Source organism: Glycine max, chromosome 2 (genome assembly GCF_000004515.6).
Source record: "Glycine max cultivar Williams 82 chromosome 2, Glycine_max_v4.0, whole genome shotgun sequence".
Classification (NCBI taxonomy): domain Eukaryota; kingdom Viridiplantae; phylum Streptophyta; class Magnoliopsida; order Fabales; family Fabaceae; genus Glycine; species Glycine max.
The window spans coordinates 427,347-445,565 of record NC_016089.4 but is presented as its reverse complement, the minus strand read 5'-3'; the positions used below and the strand labels follow the sequence as shown (position 1 = coordinate 445,565).

Here is an 18,219-nt window from a genome sequence, read left to right as displayed (position 1 = left end):
ATATGATTGAAGTTTTTTTATACAAAAATATGATTGAATTTTGAACAAATTAAATTCAGTCACAAATTTGACATTGAAAATGTATGTTACAGGAAAAATTAATTATTATTATAAGAATTTAATTTTGATATAATGTCAATATTAATATTTTTATATATTATTATCTAATTATTACAAAAGTTAATGTAACAATCATAATGATAATGTAATTTTTTTCATATCATTAATATATTTCAATTAAATTCATATTATAAACCATTATATTAAAAAATGGAGGACCAATATATTAAAAAATGGATGTATGATGGCCTATATGTTTGGAAGATCAAATTTTATATTTGATTTTAAGGTTTTTTTTACTGCATATTTGATTTTAAGTTGTCATTCTCATTTAATTATTAAATAATTCTTTTCAACTTATTTCAATAAACTAAATCAACACTCCTAATTTTCTTAATTGCAATTTACAAAAATATTCGATACACGATCTTCAAATTGGTTATTTAAAACCGATTTAGCAAAACAGAAATAGAAGACAAAAAGACAAGAATACATCCTTTTTTTTTTGTTACTAAGGATGTTGATCTAGAACGTGAAATTCAAAAGTTGTTTCAGCGAATTCATAGGACAAAATGCCATCTGTTTTGTATTCTATTTTTTGGCATTACATTTGGTGTCCAATGCATGGTGAGGGATGTCACGTTCAAAATTTTATTCCCTTGGGGCTATATTGCCTTATCCCTTTTACAGGACAATTTGTACACGTGTGAGAAAATCACTTCAGCTGTCTGAGTCTATGTCACGAAATGGTAGTGGAACTGCCTTCACTGCCCGGAAATGACCCACGTTGTTTAGATGCTCATTCTCCAACCTGTTCATAAAAAAGTTGTCAATTTCACAAGGAATTTAATTCACCATTTCATAACTGTCAAGGAAACAAAATCATCTTAAAAGCATATAGTTTTAAGATGATACATAATTTACTCCTTCCAATACACCATTTATTATTATTTAAAACTTATTAAAAACTACATGAGTGAAATTCATTAAATAATTAAAATTTACAAAATTTTATAATTTTTAATCAATTTTAGTAAATAATAAAAGTATGTCCAAAAGAATATCCATAATTTCAAAACCTTTATGTTCAATTAGTTTAGAGTTCTTTATTGTTTGTCTCATTTCCTAGTTATAGTATTGTGGCTATAAACTTTTTCTTAGCTATCGCCTAACTTGACCTTGTGGGATGATTTGGTTGTTTACAACTACCAACATATTATGTCACTTCAGATGTGATAATTGGAACACGACATTTATAGCCATGACCAAATGGAATTGATGTGCCAAACCAACAAAAACATTCTTTAAAAACGAAAAAAAGGAGTCATTTTCAAGCTTCTCTAAAATGTTTGAGAAAGGACCTGTAGAAATTCCAATGCCCTCGTCGAATAACCTCTAGTGAAGCCAACAAAAAGTCTAGTAGCCTAGTTTGAACAGGCCCCACTTTGAGGTGCATTATAGTCTCCACCCAAGCCACTCTTAGGACAACATTCAATGCCTGAAAAGTGAAATCCAACACCCCTTTGTGATTAAAAGACTAATTTATGATTGCAATATTCAGATCACAAAAGAGGTAAAAGAGAACTTACAATAGACATGTAGTATATGCATTTATTCTTTAGAATTAGATCATCTCTGAGACAAGGATTTTTGGATTTGGGATTGAAAAACCCCCAGTCCTTGAAAAAATCCCAATACAATTGGTAAAATGTGGCCACCACAGAAGTGATCAAGACTATAGCAAACCATAGATGGCTATCTTGCCTGCTATATGTGACTCTAGCTCCTGCTGCAACCATTGCTGACACATACTTCCCCATGTTAGCCAAATGGTTGACATCACGGTCATCAAACCACCTTCTTGCACACTGGTCATAGCATTCAAGTAGCTTATGTTAGTTGACAACATAATGAACTTTTACTTATTTCAATAAAAAGCTTTTTCCTTTTACTTAACAAGTGCCTTTAGCCTTAGGATACCGGTTAACATTTGTCTTTAGAAAATGTACAAAACTTAGATGAAGTTAAATAAGTGTTGATTGTGTTCTCCGGCCGAAATTGGAGTTTCATCTCGGCTTGAAGGAATGAAATCATTCACATTTTGGCAATATTAAAAAAACATTGCTAAAATAGTGAAAGATATGAATGAGTTGGATAAAAAGGAGGATGATGGTGTTTTGTCGGAGGAGGATATTGAAGTTAGGAGGGGCTTGCAAGAAGATTTTTGGAGAAATGTCATGTATAGTGAGTCTCTGCTAAAACAACAATCAAGATTCAAGTGGCTTAGAGATGAAGATTGCAATTCAAAGTTTTATCATATAGTAGTAAATTGGAGAAGGAGAAGAAATTTGATTAGAGGAGTTGAGGTGGAAGGGGCTTGGAAGGAGGAACCTAAGGAGGTTAAGGAGGGATTAATGGCATGATGAGAGAGGCCTGTGAAAAAAATATTTTTAAAAGCTATAAGGCGAGAGAGAAAAAGATTGATATAAGTTTATTACAATATGTGGATGATACCATATTTGTGAGCATATTTGTGAGGGATATGATTATTAACAATGTGATGGTGGTTAAGAGCATCTTGAGGTGATTTGAACTTGTATCCAAACTTAAATTTAATTTCCACAAAAGTAGATTTGGAGGTATTGGGGTGGAGCAGAAAGTGGTGGAGAGATACTCAAGATATATTGAATTGTAAAAAATATTTTTGAAAGTTATAAGGCGGGAGAGAAAAAGATTGATATAAGTTTATTTCAATATGTGGATGACACCATATTTGTGAGAGATATGATTATTAACAATGTGATGGTGGTTAAGAGCATCTTGAGGTGGTTTAAATTTGTATCCAAACTTAAATTTAATTTCCACAAAAGTAGATTGGAGGTATTGAGGTGGAGCAGGAAGTGGTGGAGAGGTACTCAAGATATATTGAATTGTAAAAGATACTTCAAGTGGCAACGTAGGAGAAGATCATTGGATTTGATTGATAGATACTCAAATTCATACATGGTGAATTCGGCATACAAAACTTTGTATGGTTCAAGGTTTGATTCATCTTAGATAGATTTTTTTAAGGATATGTGAAAAATTAAAATTCCCCCAAAGGTGTCATTTTTGTTGTGGAGAATATTCTTGAATAGGATCCCCACAAAAGTGAATCTACAATGTAAACAAATCAAAATTCAAGAACGAGAATTATTGTGTGCATTCTATAAAGAGGAGGTAGGTAGAGGATTTACCCCATCTATTTTTTACATGTCCTATTTCACACAATATTTGGAAACGTTGGTAAATCATTATGGGTTTGAATTCTGCACTACCTTCGTAGGTGTTGGATAATTTTTTGCAACATGCACATGCTTTGGTTGGGAGAAAAGCAAATGATTGGTGGGATGGTGTGCTATCCTCTGGATTCTATGGAGTCAGCGAAATGAAATGGTGTTTGAAGGAAAAGAATTTGACAGTGAGAAAGTTTGGCACAAAGTCGTGTATGGTCATGGTTGAAGGCTTTTTAAGGAGATTTTTCTATCACCTATCAACTTTGGCAAGCTGATCCAATTGCTTCTCTAGCAAATTTTAAGTTTGTAGGGTGATGGAGTACGAATTCTGGTTTGATTTTAGAGTTGAGGTGTTGTATCTTTCTTTATGCAGCTTTTAGTGAGTATATATTAAGATTCAACTCCTCTTTGATGTATTTATTTTTATTACTTGATTGGTTTTGCACTGTCAGATTATGCAGTGTTGTGAGAACCTTGGAGATGTAATTATTGTTAAGCACTTCTTGTACTATTTAATATATTTATAATTGCAGATAAAAAAACTGTGTAATAAAAGTTTGCATTAATGGAATATGTAGATTACCAATGTGGAACTCCAATTTTGATTGGAAAACAAAACAAACAACACATAGGGAATTGCATATAAGTTTTTTCCTTAAAAAAAATCAGTTAGCAATATCATGCCACCAATTCTAGAAGCAGTTGATACAGAATCTGTATTAACAATCAGCACCGGAGGCATACCTGTAATGCACGCCACCAATATGGCAAAAATGAGATAAGGTAAGTTATTTCTATGTATAGCCTTCCAGAATGGCATGCCTCAGGGTGGTGTGACTTGAAAACTCTAGCAAAAATGTGACAACCTGTTGTTTCCAAATGCCTTAGCAATGGAATCTGCAACAAATAGCATACAATTTAATGTTGATTATTAGTATGCATATTGAGAAGCAAAGGGAAACAAAGTAAACTTGTTGTAGGGATAATAAATTATATTAAGATCACCTGGCTAGTTAGTTGGTCAGCCATAAAAAAGTCTACCAGCAGAACCTGTAGGGATAGTAAATTAAATCAAAACAATGACTAGCTCAATTTTGTACATGACTATATGCATTATAGCATATCAATGTGTCTAATTGTACCAAGGAATATATGAAAGAAATTTGCCGATAAAATAAAAAAAATGAAAAAAATTCACCTTATAAAATGGAGAGCAAACTATGTTACGAATAACCCGGATGAAGCAAAAACGAGTAGGGCGATAAAAAATGTCAAATGGGCAAATGAGAAGACCTACAAAGAACTGAAAATGGCAGCTCATAATCAGCACAAAGACTTGAACACTATAAATTCAATTGTAAACCACTTTCTGGAATTTCAAGCAAACCAAGCTATTTATTTTATTTTATTTTTATATTCAAGGAACATGGAAAAGTAATACTATAATAGTCATTTGACTAACCAAAAAAATGATTCCAGGAATGGCATCAACTTGGCCAGGAGAAAAACCTCCAGCCCTTAGTAGCAGGTGTACCACCATTGCCCCAAACACAGTTGTCATGAGGGTAGTGCACATCAGAAATGCATCTCTGTGCTTCAGTGTTGTGCTTGGTGAGAATTCAAATATGAAATTATGGTTGATTCTTGTACTCTTCCACATGTACAGGTTGCATCCATACATAAACAAGTGCAGGCTTAATAATGCAAACACACTGCACAAAATCATTGTAACCATTCCTTATTGCAGATATAACATAGGTGTTTTTGTTTTAAATTCTGCAGCTTAGATGCTAATTTTAGTCAGTTCTTAGAAGTTTATTTATTTATTTATTTATTTTTCATTTATGTGCAGTTTAATGGTTCATGATTACAAAGGTGTGTTAGAAAAAATGAGTGTAGCTAAAACTAAAACAGGAAAACTTTATACTATCTCATTTTCATCCATTAGAAGAACTAGGCATGTATTTGATAATGGAAATGCTAAAAACTTTTTGACTCACTCTTTTCAACATAATTTATGTAATTGGTTGAAATTTATGTAAATTTCAATATATATGTGAGTTTCATTTGCTATTTAGTGGTCCCAAATTTCAAAGTGGCGGACCCCACATAAATTTCAACTAAAAACAGAAAATGTGTTGAGAAGAATGTCCCGGTAGTACTCTTCGTTTAATAATTTCTTGGCATCATGTAGAAAAATAAATAAATTATGGAGTTCTTATTTGATATTGTTTTGTCCTCTACCAATTTTTACTATACATGTCTTGAACCTCACAATACAATTCCTTATGTTGAAATAATTTTGATCAAGGAAGTAGGTGTTGAATAGTCTTGATTAAAATGGTATACATAAAAGTCATGTATGAAGTAAATTCAAAGAGGAACCATGCAATGTAGCACCTGGAAACTGGGTAGACAGCGTCCATATAAGCTGGTTCTGTACTAGGAGAGAATATACCACACATATGCGCCAAGATTACGTATACACAAAACAAGGATACAGAACAACCTGTACACAACCCTGTAGAGGAAGTAACATAGAACAATCAATGAAATGTTAATATAAGGGAAAAAAGAAAATTTGACCTATGAGCTATTAGTGAATGGGTTCACCACTCTTAATGGCCACTGGCTGGTTGCAATAAATTTTGGCTCATGTGGTAATTACATCATAAAGTATTATATGGTTTTGACTTTTGAACGCACTGTTAGGAAATAATGGGATAATAGAATGGAAACACTTTTCTTTTTTCTTAATATATTAGATCTATTATTTGACTGTTATATTATAGAAAATAGGTCATACCCGGATAAATATTAAGCTATCAACTAATTACTAATTATTTTAAAAGTCATATCGATTATCATTTTTTATTTATTGACCACATATAAAAAAGTTTTACACTTAATATATATATATAGTCATTAAACTTTTTATATCAAATAACTTAAAAGTTATACAAATGATAATTTTATATTGATTAATAGCATATATATTTTTTCCATTAATCATATATACTTAGATGATTAAACTCTATTTATATTCACCAGTTTGCACTAATAGTTGAAGTTGTTAAGGACACGAGTTAAGAGTTAGGGGAGAGAGAGGGGCATTACCGACAAGGAAGGTGACCGTATGAGAAACTTTTGGCTGTTGGGGTCTTAAAAACTTCATTGCTCTTTTCCTATCATTGTTGGCAAAGTGCTTTGTGAATATGGATTCCACTTCGTCCATTAGTCTAACAACCTTTAGTCAAAATATTATATTGCATATAACCAACAATTATTAGAAGGCCATGTAGTGTAAGTGTGTAACACGATCTCCTCACAAGAATTTGAGAAGGATCAAATCAGAAGGCAATGAAAATTGAATTTGTTTGTTTCTTTTTCCCCTCCTAGCTAGGGTATTTAGGAAAAAGAAAGCATATATACCTTGTCAGAACTAATGAAATGGGATCTCTTCACTTCTTTCATATAATTTGCAGAAGCCTTTTGATTAGACACCTGATCAAATGGCATATAATTTCGTTCATATAAAAAATTAAAACTCTAAGCTAATAATAAACTCTCTGTGACGGATAAATTGTTGGCTAAAATATAAGAAAGTCTCTTATTTTATTATTTTGGTTCTAAATTAGTTGCCAAATTTTTAAAATTTCTAAAATGATTTTCTTATTTAATTTATGAAAAAAATAAGTCTTTCAAAAAATTAATTATTTTTTATTTTTGAATATGATTTTAATTTATTTTTGTAGATTCAAGAAGTGAAATTTATTTCAATATTAGATTCATCTATATAAAAATTATATGAATAAAGTAATGTTTGAAAAAAAAATCATAAATATAATAAAAATCATGGGAAAAAATTAGTCTTTATGAATAATAAAAAAAGAAGGCGACATTAAATTTTTAGATCTGTGATTGATCTTAAGACTCATTTTTCAAGTATTTTTTAATTTGTTTATGTTTCTTTTTGTTCGAATATTAATTGACTTTCATAAATGAATCTAATAAGATAAATTTCACATCTTGAATCAATAAAAAAATATTCAAAATTGTGCCTAAAAATTCATAACAAACAGTTTTTCAAAATGATTAGTTATGGATCAAGTTAGAACCAAAATTAAGTTAATTAACTATTTGTATATTTTAGCCTAAATTATTTTGTTTTTTTTTGTCCGCGATAAATTACTTTATGTATCAATGCCAAGAACATGAATTAAATAGTTTAATTTGATCAGTTAAAAAATGTGATTATTTTATATATCAATGCCAAGGAGGTGAATTATTTTATGCATTGATACGGTGGGACTTAGCCAATCTCTACATAATATGTTATTAACTTTTTTTTTCATAAATTAAAAAAATGGTAGTTATCTATCATGCATGTGGAGATTAACTGCATAAGAAATCTCTACCCATACCCAATAACTATAAAGAGATCGAGAGGGGGAAACGAGTAACTGTTTCTCCTCTATATCTTAGTGATGCTTTGTGTGAGTCATTTATTTTGTGTTTTAAAACTAGGTTGGTTACATATTTAGTTGAGTATATTGAGATGTTACCAATGTTCTCAAAATCGGACGAAATACCAAAGACACTAGTTCAATTCAATCGAGATCAAATCAATTTTAATAAAATATATATTTTTAAAATATTTTAATATAATATTATAATAATGTTGAACAAAAAATAACGTGTATAAATTGATAATAATAAAAAGTAAATTTTACTTAAAAGTTTTATAAGTTATGATATTTCTTTTTTTCATAACTAAAATAACATCATTTTAAAACTTTTTTGTAAAAAAAACCAATTTTAAACAAAACCGATTAACCCATTAGATTTATTGATTTTCCACTTGTTCAACAGTTTTAGTTGATTTTATGATATGGACTGGTGTTCAGGAAGCATTGAATCGAAAACATGACCTATCCTGGGTGAAGCTGGTCAATCCGATCCCGTTTTCCAAATAACTGATGGAATTATGTAACTCACGACCTTCAGCCCGCAATTGCAAATTGGTTTGAAACGTGATGAATTATTTATGTAACAAAGAACATCTTTTAATGCACAACTTCTTTGTCTTTAGTCCTATAAGTACCTTGAGTACGACCATAGAGAAACACCTAGAACTATAAGCAAGATTTATGCTGACATACACAAAATGTAACCGAACGACGAACAAACAAAGAAAAAGAAATATATATATATATATATATATATATATATATATATATATATATATATATATATATATATATATATATATGATCATGAATGCATGTGTAGGCGAAGATATATTTGAATCCGTACCTTGTCAAATTTCTTGAGTATCTTTGTGAATGCTACCATATTCAATGAGCTGCAAAGAAGATAAAGTATGTGGTTAAAAATTAGTCATCAGTCATAAAAAAAAAAGGATTTAGTAGGGTATGGCCTATATAAGCTGCCATTCAATGAAACGTATATAATATTACGTAATGTAATGAAAACACAGTGACATTTATTGGCGTGAGCAAAACTTGAAATTGATACGTAATAATTCTTTCACACCAAGAAAGTTTCGTATTTTAATTACATCTTAGCATGTCACTGGTCTCATCATGGATCATCTATAGCATGTAAAGTTGTCTCGACTAGTCCAGCAAAAGAAGCAATGTTTTATGCAATCGCATCACCTTCTTTTTTTTCTACCCATAACTTTTCCAATGCTTGCCTTTGGCCATTTTTTATTATTTAGTTTGGTGCGTGAAATCATAAATGATAGATATTACACTTCTAAGTGTTTCCTCCCTAGAATATTTTAAGTGACTTTTTTTTTATAAAAATTTAAAATTTAATTATGTACTTGCATTTGAATTAAGACTACTGTTTTGTTGTTGAGATAAAAATGTCTAATTAATGTTATCTTTACGTCTTTTATCATTGTAGCAAAAAAAATTGCACACAGCCATTAAATTTGAATTTCTTGGTTAGAGCTTGACTGCTTGATCAGTTGTTGTTTAGAAAGCCTGATAGTGTTAATTGCTTCTTTTTGGCTTCTACCCCATCAAATTAGACCTGAAGAATAACTTTTAGAATACATTTTTAGTTTAGTATGAAAGAGTTTTGAGTATAAAAGAAGAAATTATTTGGATTGGAATATATATATATATATATATATATATATATATATATATATATATATATATATATATATATATATTACTAATTTTTCACTAAAAATAATATATCAATTAAGACAGCAAAAGTCACACATATATTATTGATTTAAAGCACTTAATAAGGATTTCCTTAAGTAGTGTAGTTAATAGATATATAGGAATACGAAAAGTAAAAAATAATACATAAATAAAGACTTAGAAAGGATTTCAAGTTTTGGAAAGGAAGTGAAATAAAAAAAAGGTTAAATTATAAAATTGACAAGAAAGGTCTCCAATTTGGATTTGTTCTCCATTATTTTGAAGCATGCATGATTGGATCTATTAGGGTTACGGTTCACATTTGCCTTTAGATCCTTAGAGAAACGTCTTTGCCCATATAACCCAGCTAGCACACCAACGTCCATATACTATATCTATTATCTACCAATATCTTTTTCTTACGTGGTGTTTTGAAACTCCATGCAACTCCCCGGTCGATTAGCCACATAAACATAGTTCTTATCCTTCATTCGAATTCAAGGCTATATATACTCCCCAAATCAACATTCATTATATTCTTTCCTATGTTTTCCATCTTACAACAACATTAACAATATAATGAAATATACCTTTTTTTTCGGGTAAAAAAACAATAATAATAAATAAATAATGAATCAAAATAATAATAATTAATCATAATTAAGTGATTAAAAAATAATAACCTGTAAGTTTTGAGAAGGCCAAGACCTTTATAGAGCTCTACAAATGCACTTCTAATCATCTTCTCAGCACACTGAATTTTTCTCTTGTTAATGAACTCTCCACCATACTCTGGTTTAATTGGACTGTTCACCAAATCCTCCCACAACATGGAAGTAACAGCCGTAGGAGTGGTGGCTGGAATATCAATTCTTAAGGCCATATGAGGCTTTCCCTTCTTCTTTGTCTTTACCCTCATTGCCGAATTCGCAAAACTTAGACCATTTCTTTCCAACGTTGAGATTACTTCATCCATTTGTGAAACTTCTGAATTATCATGAATTGATTCGCCAATACTTTCTACATAAACAAATACATATTATAACATGGAGGAATATTTACAGAAATATATATATATATATATATATATATATATATATATATATATATATATATATATATATATATTTTTTTTTTTTTCTTTCTTTTTTACGAATTAATTATTGCATTTTTGAGCCACGCGTAGTGATGCCTATTATTCCAAATTACAAGCTTAGAAATGCAATTTCCACACATCGCACGTCTTTGAGAAAAGAGACGTTATATATGATGAATTATATATATTGGCTGCATGAATTTTCTTGTGTGCAAACCAAAGGTTCAAGTTGTAAAGTACTCATGAAAATAATTATATTAACATTTTTTTAAGTATTAATTAATCATATTGAAAATTTAATCATAATATTAATAACATATTAAGCCTACTTCCAAAAGAAAAGCCATCAGCCAATAATTGAGAACCCAGTGTTAATGATTCGAGCCCATCGTTATATGTAATTAAAAATGTGTGTTTTTAATTTTTAGTGTGGGGCTTATAAAACGGATATTTTTAAGTATAAGAATTTAAAATAAAATTTTAAAAATTAAAACATAAAATCAATTTTTTTATTATTATAAATATATTTAAATCATTTAATATTTTATAAATTATTATTGTCGATAATTTTTTTTATGAATTTAATGTACACTATATTAGCTGTTTTATTGAATGGACGATAAAAATACCAATCTATATTAAAAATAAATTGAACATAACTAACCCCTAAAAATTACTTCTAGAGAAGAAGGTTGTGTAAGTTTTACAAGTAGTTTTCAAGCTATATTATTAACGTGGCTCACATCTTAACATTTCTCTTCAACTTTTATTAATTACTCAATTAGTTGAAGGTTTGTTCTTTTATTTGGTGTAAAATATTTACGAATTTTGTTGGTAACTATTTCTTATAAAAAAATTTAGTTGATCGTTATTAATAAAATTTGTATTCTTAGTTATATTATTTTATTTAAAAGATTCAAATTCAAGATTGGTTTCATTCAGAATAATCACATATTGATAATTGAAAGTTGGTTTGTTTGTTTTTTTCCAATCCATGAAATTTTATACTTAACAAGAAAAGAATAAATAAAGAAATGACGGGAGTAATTTGAACCTTGGCCTGGAGGATGAGGAAAAACTCCAGTATTAGAAGGCTTTAGCGACGGATTTTTCTTGTGTCGGTCGCTGAGAATTTGCTTAAGGTCTAGCAAGATGTTAAGCTGCTTGCTCAGCATTTCTCCTCTCTCAATGAACTCAGTCTCTTGCTTCTTGTAGAATTGGTTTATCTTGTTAAGCTCTCCATCCAGCTTTGCAAAAAACACTTGCACTTCATCCTCTTCTGAAAACAATTGTGCCAGCTCAGTTTCATACACTTCTTCACTCTCTTCCGTTGTTTTTCTCCTCACCTGTAACAAAAAAGTATTACATATCCATATTTCTACAGAGAATCAGTGCGTGTACTTGTAATATAAATATTTTTTACATTATCATTCAATTAGAGACGAATTCAAGAGAGGACAAATAGGAACCTTAGCTTACCCCAATTCTTTAGTATCCTTTATGTATATATTAAAAAATTAAAATAAAATAATAATAAAGAAAAATAAGTTTTTGAGTTGATATTTACTTAACTTAATTTAGCAATGAATTATATATCTAGTTTTACACAAAATATTTTTGTTAAACTTATTATTTATTAAATAAAATAAATTTTTGTTATCTTTTTTTCAATAATGATCTTTTGCATTTTATTTTGCTAGGGTGTGCACATGACAATGGTTTCGTGATGGGTATTGTGCAATAGTGTTCCCACTATCGCCATATCCGTTGTCACCTTGATTTCGTGAGAGAATGAGAAACTCAAAGCAAAAGCAGAAAGAGGTTTCAGAAAAAAAAAAGACCACTAAACTCTCGCTTTTTAGCCCTTAATGCCATTCTCACATTCTCCACTTCCCCTTTTTACTATTATTTTATTCACTCCATTAAACACATATATAGTCAGATTCATTTATTATTATAACGATAAACATTTATTTGGATACAGATTCGAACTTCAATGGCTTATGTATAGAAATATAAAAAATATTAATGATACATTCTTTAATATATTTTTATTATTGATATATTTTTTAAAACGTCAATTTAGTTACCTCATGAATAAGTCATTTTTAAAGGTAAAAATAATTAGCAGGTTACTTGACATTCATTCAATAACATAACTTCAATAAAATATAACAAAAAATTAGGTGTCAAAATATTTTAAATCTCATGCATATTATTGTTTTTCCAAACCCTGGTTGCTTCTATTCATCATAAGTTATTTATTTAACAAATGACATTCATTCAATAACATAACTTCAATAAAATATAACAAAACTTTAGGTGTCAAAATATTTTAAATCTCATGCATATTATTGTTTTTCCAAACCCTGGTTGCTTCTATTCATCATAAGTTATTTATTTAACAAAAAATGCATGATATACAAGCACTTTTATATATCAAATATTATATTAATATCATACATTCATACTTATATATATTTTTTCTTTATCTCTTTAGGTGTTATGTTGGATAATTTCCACTATTTTTGGACCATAAAGTAATAGATTTAGATTGTAGTGTGCAACCAATAGATCATTGACTATTTTCATCGCATTACGTTTTCGTGGTTGATATTAACCAGAACTAATTTACGTGGCTGTTATACAAACGTAATTTCAAACCCTTTGGTCAGAAAACGAGTGACTTGAGCTATGTTAATAGGAAACCAAACTTTGTATTAATTGTGTTAACTGTGTTAAAAGCCTCGGAGATATTTCATTGTCCGAAAACGATGTCATTTGTTTCCTCTCTTTTCAGCAATAAGGTTATGCACGAAGGCTCAAAAGACACTAGGAGACAAAAACACGCAGACAATCATAGACACACGCAAAAAGGTTTTAGACATATCACTAGAACTCTCATATTTTACCGGAACCACACCAAAAGAATGAGCTGAAAAATAACAAACCAGAAAGCACACACAAGCTTTATTAACTATACAATGATCTTATTACACTTTAGTGTATATATATATACACTTTACCTGGATCATGTCTTGTTTATGATTGTTGTCTGAATTGCAGAACTTGTTGGTTATGAAGCGAAAGGAATCGAAAACGGAGCGACCAAAGGTCTCTTCTGGGGCTTGTAATTGCTTCGAAACTCTATTGAGTTTGATCCTCTTTATGTGTTTCTTGAGCTGCCTGTAGTTAACAAAGGCCTCCTTCCATTCTGGTATTAGTTGAGCTTCGAGCTCCTTTGAGAATTTCACCATTTTTGGTTTGGTTTTGTGTGGTGAAGGGAGAAAGGAGCTAGCTAGCTAGGGTACTTGTGGGGTGAAGAGGAGGAGGAGAAGGAGAAGAACTTGCATAAATAAATTGGGGTGTGAGATTGAGAATGTGATCAAGGGGTTTTATAAGACTAGGAGCCGTGTGGAAAACTTTTAAGAAATGCATGCTTATAAAATCGCTTTTCTTCATATTTGCTTTTAATTACTGTTTCCCTTTATAAAAAAAGTATGTGGGATTAATAAATATAATGCTTGTTGTGGGTTGTGTTTCGTCGGAAGAAAGGAAATACATTGAGAAATCAAAGATAAATAAATAAAAAAATTGACAACAACTCAAATATTCTATTCAGACATGTGAATTAGACATCCTTGATTGAAAAATATGATGTATGAAATATAGAAGAAAGAAATAGAGTAAAAATAAAAGTATAAAAAAATACTTGAAGCTTTTTAATTAATAAATAATGGATTATGTTAGGTACATAATTGAATTATATTTTCCTTGTAATTGACTATGTTTCCCTTGTACCATATATTTTGCATAGCAACTTGTAGACAATTAATTATCACCATTGCATATTTTCATTTACTGTTTATTTCTTTGCAAAAGGAGAAATTAATAAAAAGGTGCGGGACTCACCTTTTTATTTCTCTCATTTTATATTTCTTTTTTATCAAACATATTTTATTTTCTATTTTCTTACCTATTTTTTTCTCTATTCATCCTATTTTTTCAATATTTCCGCGATACCAAACTCATTGAACATACAGTGGAATTAAGGGAAGCATATTCAGTGAGGTTGCTTTCATCACAAGAGAGTGAAAAAAGTGAATTATGACATTTGGATCAAATCACAAAAGATTAAAATAAAAGATAAATTTAAGTTATGTGATTTTTTAAATGATTATATAATTACCAAATAACTTTTAAGTAATCATAACTATTCATGATTATATGATTTAAATTTACTCCTCTCATCCTTTTATTGTTAATGTCACCATTTTTAATTGAGTATCTAAAAATGATCTTCCAAGAACATTTCTACTAGGTGTTGGAAAATGATATTTGAATATATTATTTTAAGGTTTAAATATATTTTTAGTTTTTTAATTTAACGTTTTTTTATTTGTCTTTGTAAAATTATTTTGTTGTTGTTTTAGTTTTTATAAATTATGTTTGTTTTTATTTTTGGTCCTTATAAGACATTAAATTGTGTTTTGAATAGTGAGAAAAATGTATCTAAAGTGTCATGAAGATGAAAAAAAAAACAAATATACTTGTAAGCATTAAAAACAAAAAAATAATTTTACAAAAATCAAAAGTAAAAAAACACTAAATTATAAGAACTAAAAATAAATTTAATTTATATTTTTATTAAATTTCAAAATATAATTCACTTTGACAAGTTTATTATGAAAAATTTGAAGATTTGAATAACCAAGATAATACAAGTCATAAACAATGAAGATCGAAGATAAAACCTATTAGCAGGTATGATTGTTGGAAGTTAATTATTAAGAGAAATTTGTAGAAGTCATTAATATATAGTAAGAAATTGATGTCTATAATATATTAATATATATATATATATATATATATATATATATATATATATATATATATATATATATATAAAATGTAATAATGGGTTGGAACTTAAACATTTAGACTTATAATTATTTAAATTTTCTGCACTTTAATTTTCCAACACTTACATTTTCAAGCCTCTTAAATTCATTTGCCATTCACATGATAAATGTTATTACTACAACAATTTTTACATCAATATTTTTTTTTTTGTCTATCTCTCTCCTCATATCATCTATTGCTTGTTATAATGATGAAGAAAGATAGATATAAAAACTAATGTTATATATATATACTTTATTGTATGTGTATGGTATATATCTTTTTACAGTTCTTACAAATTATTTTCTTGCCCATTTATATTTTCCTCAGTATATTTCCATTTACTTTAATTGCTTCCATTTTATATTTGATATATTTTAATTGATTTCATTTAATTCAATAGTACGTCGTTGTATATTCTCAAATCTGTAGCTTTTGCAAGGATTCTCACTCACTTATGGGGCATTTTATAGGAGAGAAATTTTTTACTTTACCTGAAATTCTAATTTGGGAAAGTTTTTTTTATTTTTTATGTTTGATATATATTTTCAAGAAACATATTCTTTGAGAAATTGTGATTACTAGGAATTATTTTTAACTCCCATTATCACCAAAATATTCCCGTGGAGAGATGTGAGAATCCTACTTTCTCAAGTCTAATTTTTTTTTATTATAATAAAAATATTATGCTACTCTTATTAAATTATTTAATGATAAATAATTAAAATTATTGATAAAAATATCATGTAATTCTTTAATTCCGAAAAAATTTATCTAAAAATTCTCAATAACTAATAAAATAAATTTTCTTCACTGCCCAGAAAGCATGATACCTATGATTCATGATTCTTACAAATCATGATTCTTAATTAGGCATGGATTTTTTCCCCTATCAAACGTCTCCTTAAAGAAAAATAAGATCTAAAATAAGACTAAAGATAAAAGATTAAAAAGATAATAGATAAAATTGTTGCCTCCTTCTATTTACTAGCAGAAACACAAACATGCTTGTGTGTTCTTATTTCTATGGTGCTAAAATTGATGTGTATATTAATTTTAATTTAATAATTTATTTTACGTTTGTCTATATATGTGTGTGTCAGATATATATAACTAATCAATTTTTTTCACTTAAGCCTTTACTGTTTTCAATAAAAAGTTATTGGTAATTTTTGTGGAATAGAATTTTTTTGTTGAAAATGTTATAAGATGCCAATTGAAGGGTAAAATATGAATAAAGTAAGGCGTACCCTACAAGTTGTACGCGAAGAAATGCAAGTAGCCTTGAATTTTATTTTATTTGTTATATTTTTCATGATCTATGTCTTATGTATTTTGATTGAATTAAATTATTAGTTTTAGTTTTACGGTTAATCAGTTTGGAGGCTGTAATAGAAGTCATAAATTCTTCTTTTCATGATTAAGTAAGAAACAATGCTTTGAGATTATATTGTTTAATAAGTTAACATTATAGTGTCTTTCAACTAAATTAAACTTTAATTTTTGTTTCTTCGTTTTAAACGGTTACAAAGGCTTAATTAGTTTCCCTTGGAATGAACTTAGCTGTACGTGTATTTCAAATTCGTGGATGGATGAGATGAATTCACTTTACCTTCTCGTATTAAATTTTAATGGACAGAACCCATTCCCCAATTCTAAACACAACAAACCACTAATTCAAAAAAAGAGAAATAACACATTAGACTTCTTAAAATTCAGAAAATGATAATACCCAAGCCAGTAACTTTGCTTCAAGATGTGGTAAATTAAAATTTAAAAGGTATTTATGCAGTTCTTTTATTTTATTTTATTTTATTTTTTTAAATGATTTTCAGAAAGTTATAGTTACCCAATCTGCAAACCAACTAACCAAGCGACGGAATAAAAATGCACGTACGTTTGCTTTCTGATTGTCTTACAAAATCAGATTTTTATGGTAACAATGTTGAGATAACCGTGTAGTACCTTACCTGACCACTTATTAATTCACAAAAAGAGAGAGGGAAAAACCATAGAGTAAGTGTATAGAGGGAAATTCTAAGTACCTACTTAAAAAGTGACAAAAGAAAAATGGCATTTCAAATATTGCATCAAGCTCTAATCTTAAAAAGCAACACGTAAGCATTAAATGACAAATTGCATGGCTGATGCAGTAAAAAGGTTACAGGATTTTTTTTAACGAATAAAAGGAATAAAGTGCATGAAATAAAAAGAGCAATTAAACTAAATGCTAATGTATTTAAAGGAAGTAAAACACATTAGCATTTTAAACGTTTTATTCTTTTTTTTTTGTATTTTTCCTTTTGAAATCAAATTTAAAAGAATACACAATTGATCATAAAAGTATGAGATACTATAAATTGCATGCTTCACATAACACATTATTCTAATATAACTCACTTGATTCAATATAGTCAAACATTTCGAATAAGATAGATAATAAATGATATTAAAATTAAAGGTCCCTACCTAGTGAGGTACACACCCTGTATATGTATAGAAGATGTAGAAAATTAGGTGTAATTTGTTGACACGTTTTTTTGTTGGAATAAAATTTATCGTTTTAAGTTTATATTCTATTTTACTATTATTTTATTATTATGTACCAAATATTGTTCCAACATGAATGCTCTTGTTAAAAAATTCTCAAAACATATAAAATGGGCTAGCAATACATTCCTCATAACATAATTTATTATTG

General features: G+C 28.6%; 1 protein-coding gene across 1 annotated transcript; it reads right to left on the bottom strand.

Annotated features, from left to right (window-relative positions):
* Positions 1–426: 426 nt before the first annotated feature.
* Positions 427–13,999, bottom strand: PHO1-H1 (phosphate transporter PHO1-like). Its single transcript, XM_006574446.3, has 14 exons — positions 13,643–13,999; positions 11,671–11,962; positions 10,204–10,540; positions 8,652–8,700; positions 6,768–6,839; positions 6,453–6,582; positions 5,736–5,856; positions 4,798–5,047; positions 4,534–4,638; positions 4,341–4,385; positions 4,080–4,232; positions 1,650–1,928; positions 1,422–1,558; positions 427–871 (listed from the first exon to the last, which is right to left on the bottom strand). Exons 1-14 carry the CDS (start codon positions 13,871–13,873, stop codon positions 781–783), a joined length of 2,292 nt encoding a protein of 763 aa, XP_006574509.1. The 5' UTR covers positions 13,874–13,999; the 3' UTR covers positions 427–780.
* Positions 14,000–18,219: the final 4,220 nt, after the last annotated feature.

Excerpts from the sequence above, each read along its gene's own strand:
- PHO1-H1 (XM_006574446.3), bottom strand. The coding sequence starts at position 13,873 with ATGGTGAAATTCTCAAAGGAGCTCGAAGCTCAACTAATACCAGAATGG. Across the intron at positions 6,840-8,651 it reads TACTCAAGAAATTTGACAAG|GTGTCTAATCAAAAGGCTTC; the intron begins GTACGGATTCAA and ends CCATTTGATCAG. Across the intron at positions 1,929-4,079 it reads ATTGGTGGCGTGCATTACAG|TGTGCAAGAAGGTGGTTTGA; the intron begins GTATGCCTCCGG and ends TGCTATGACCAG.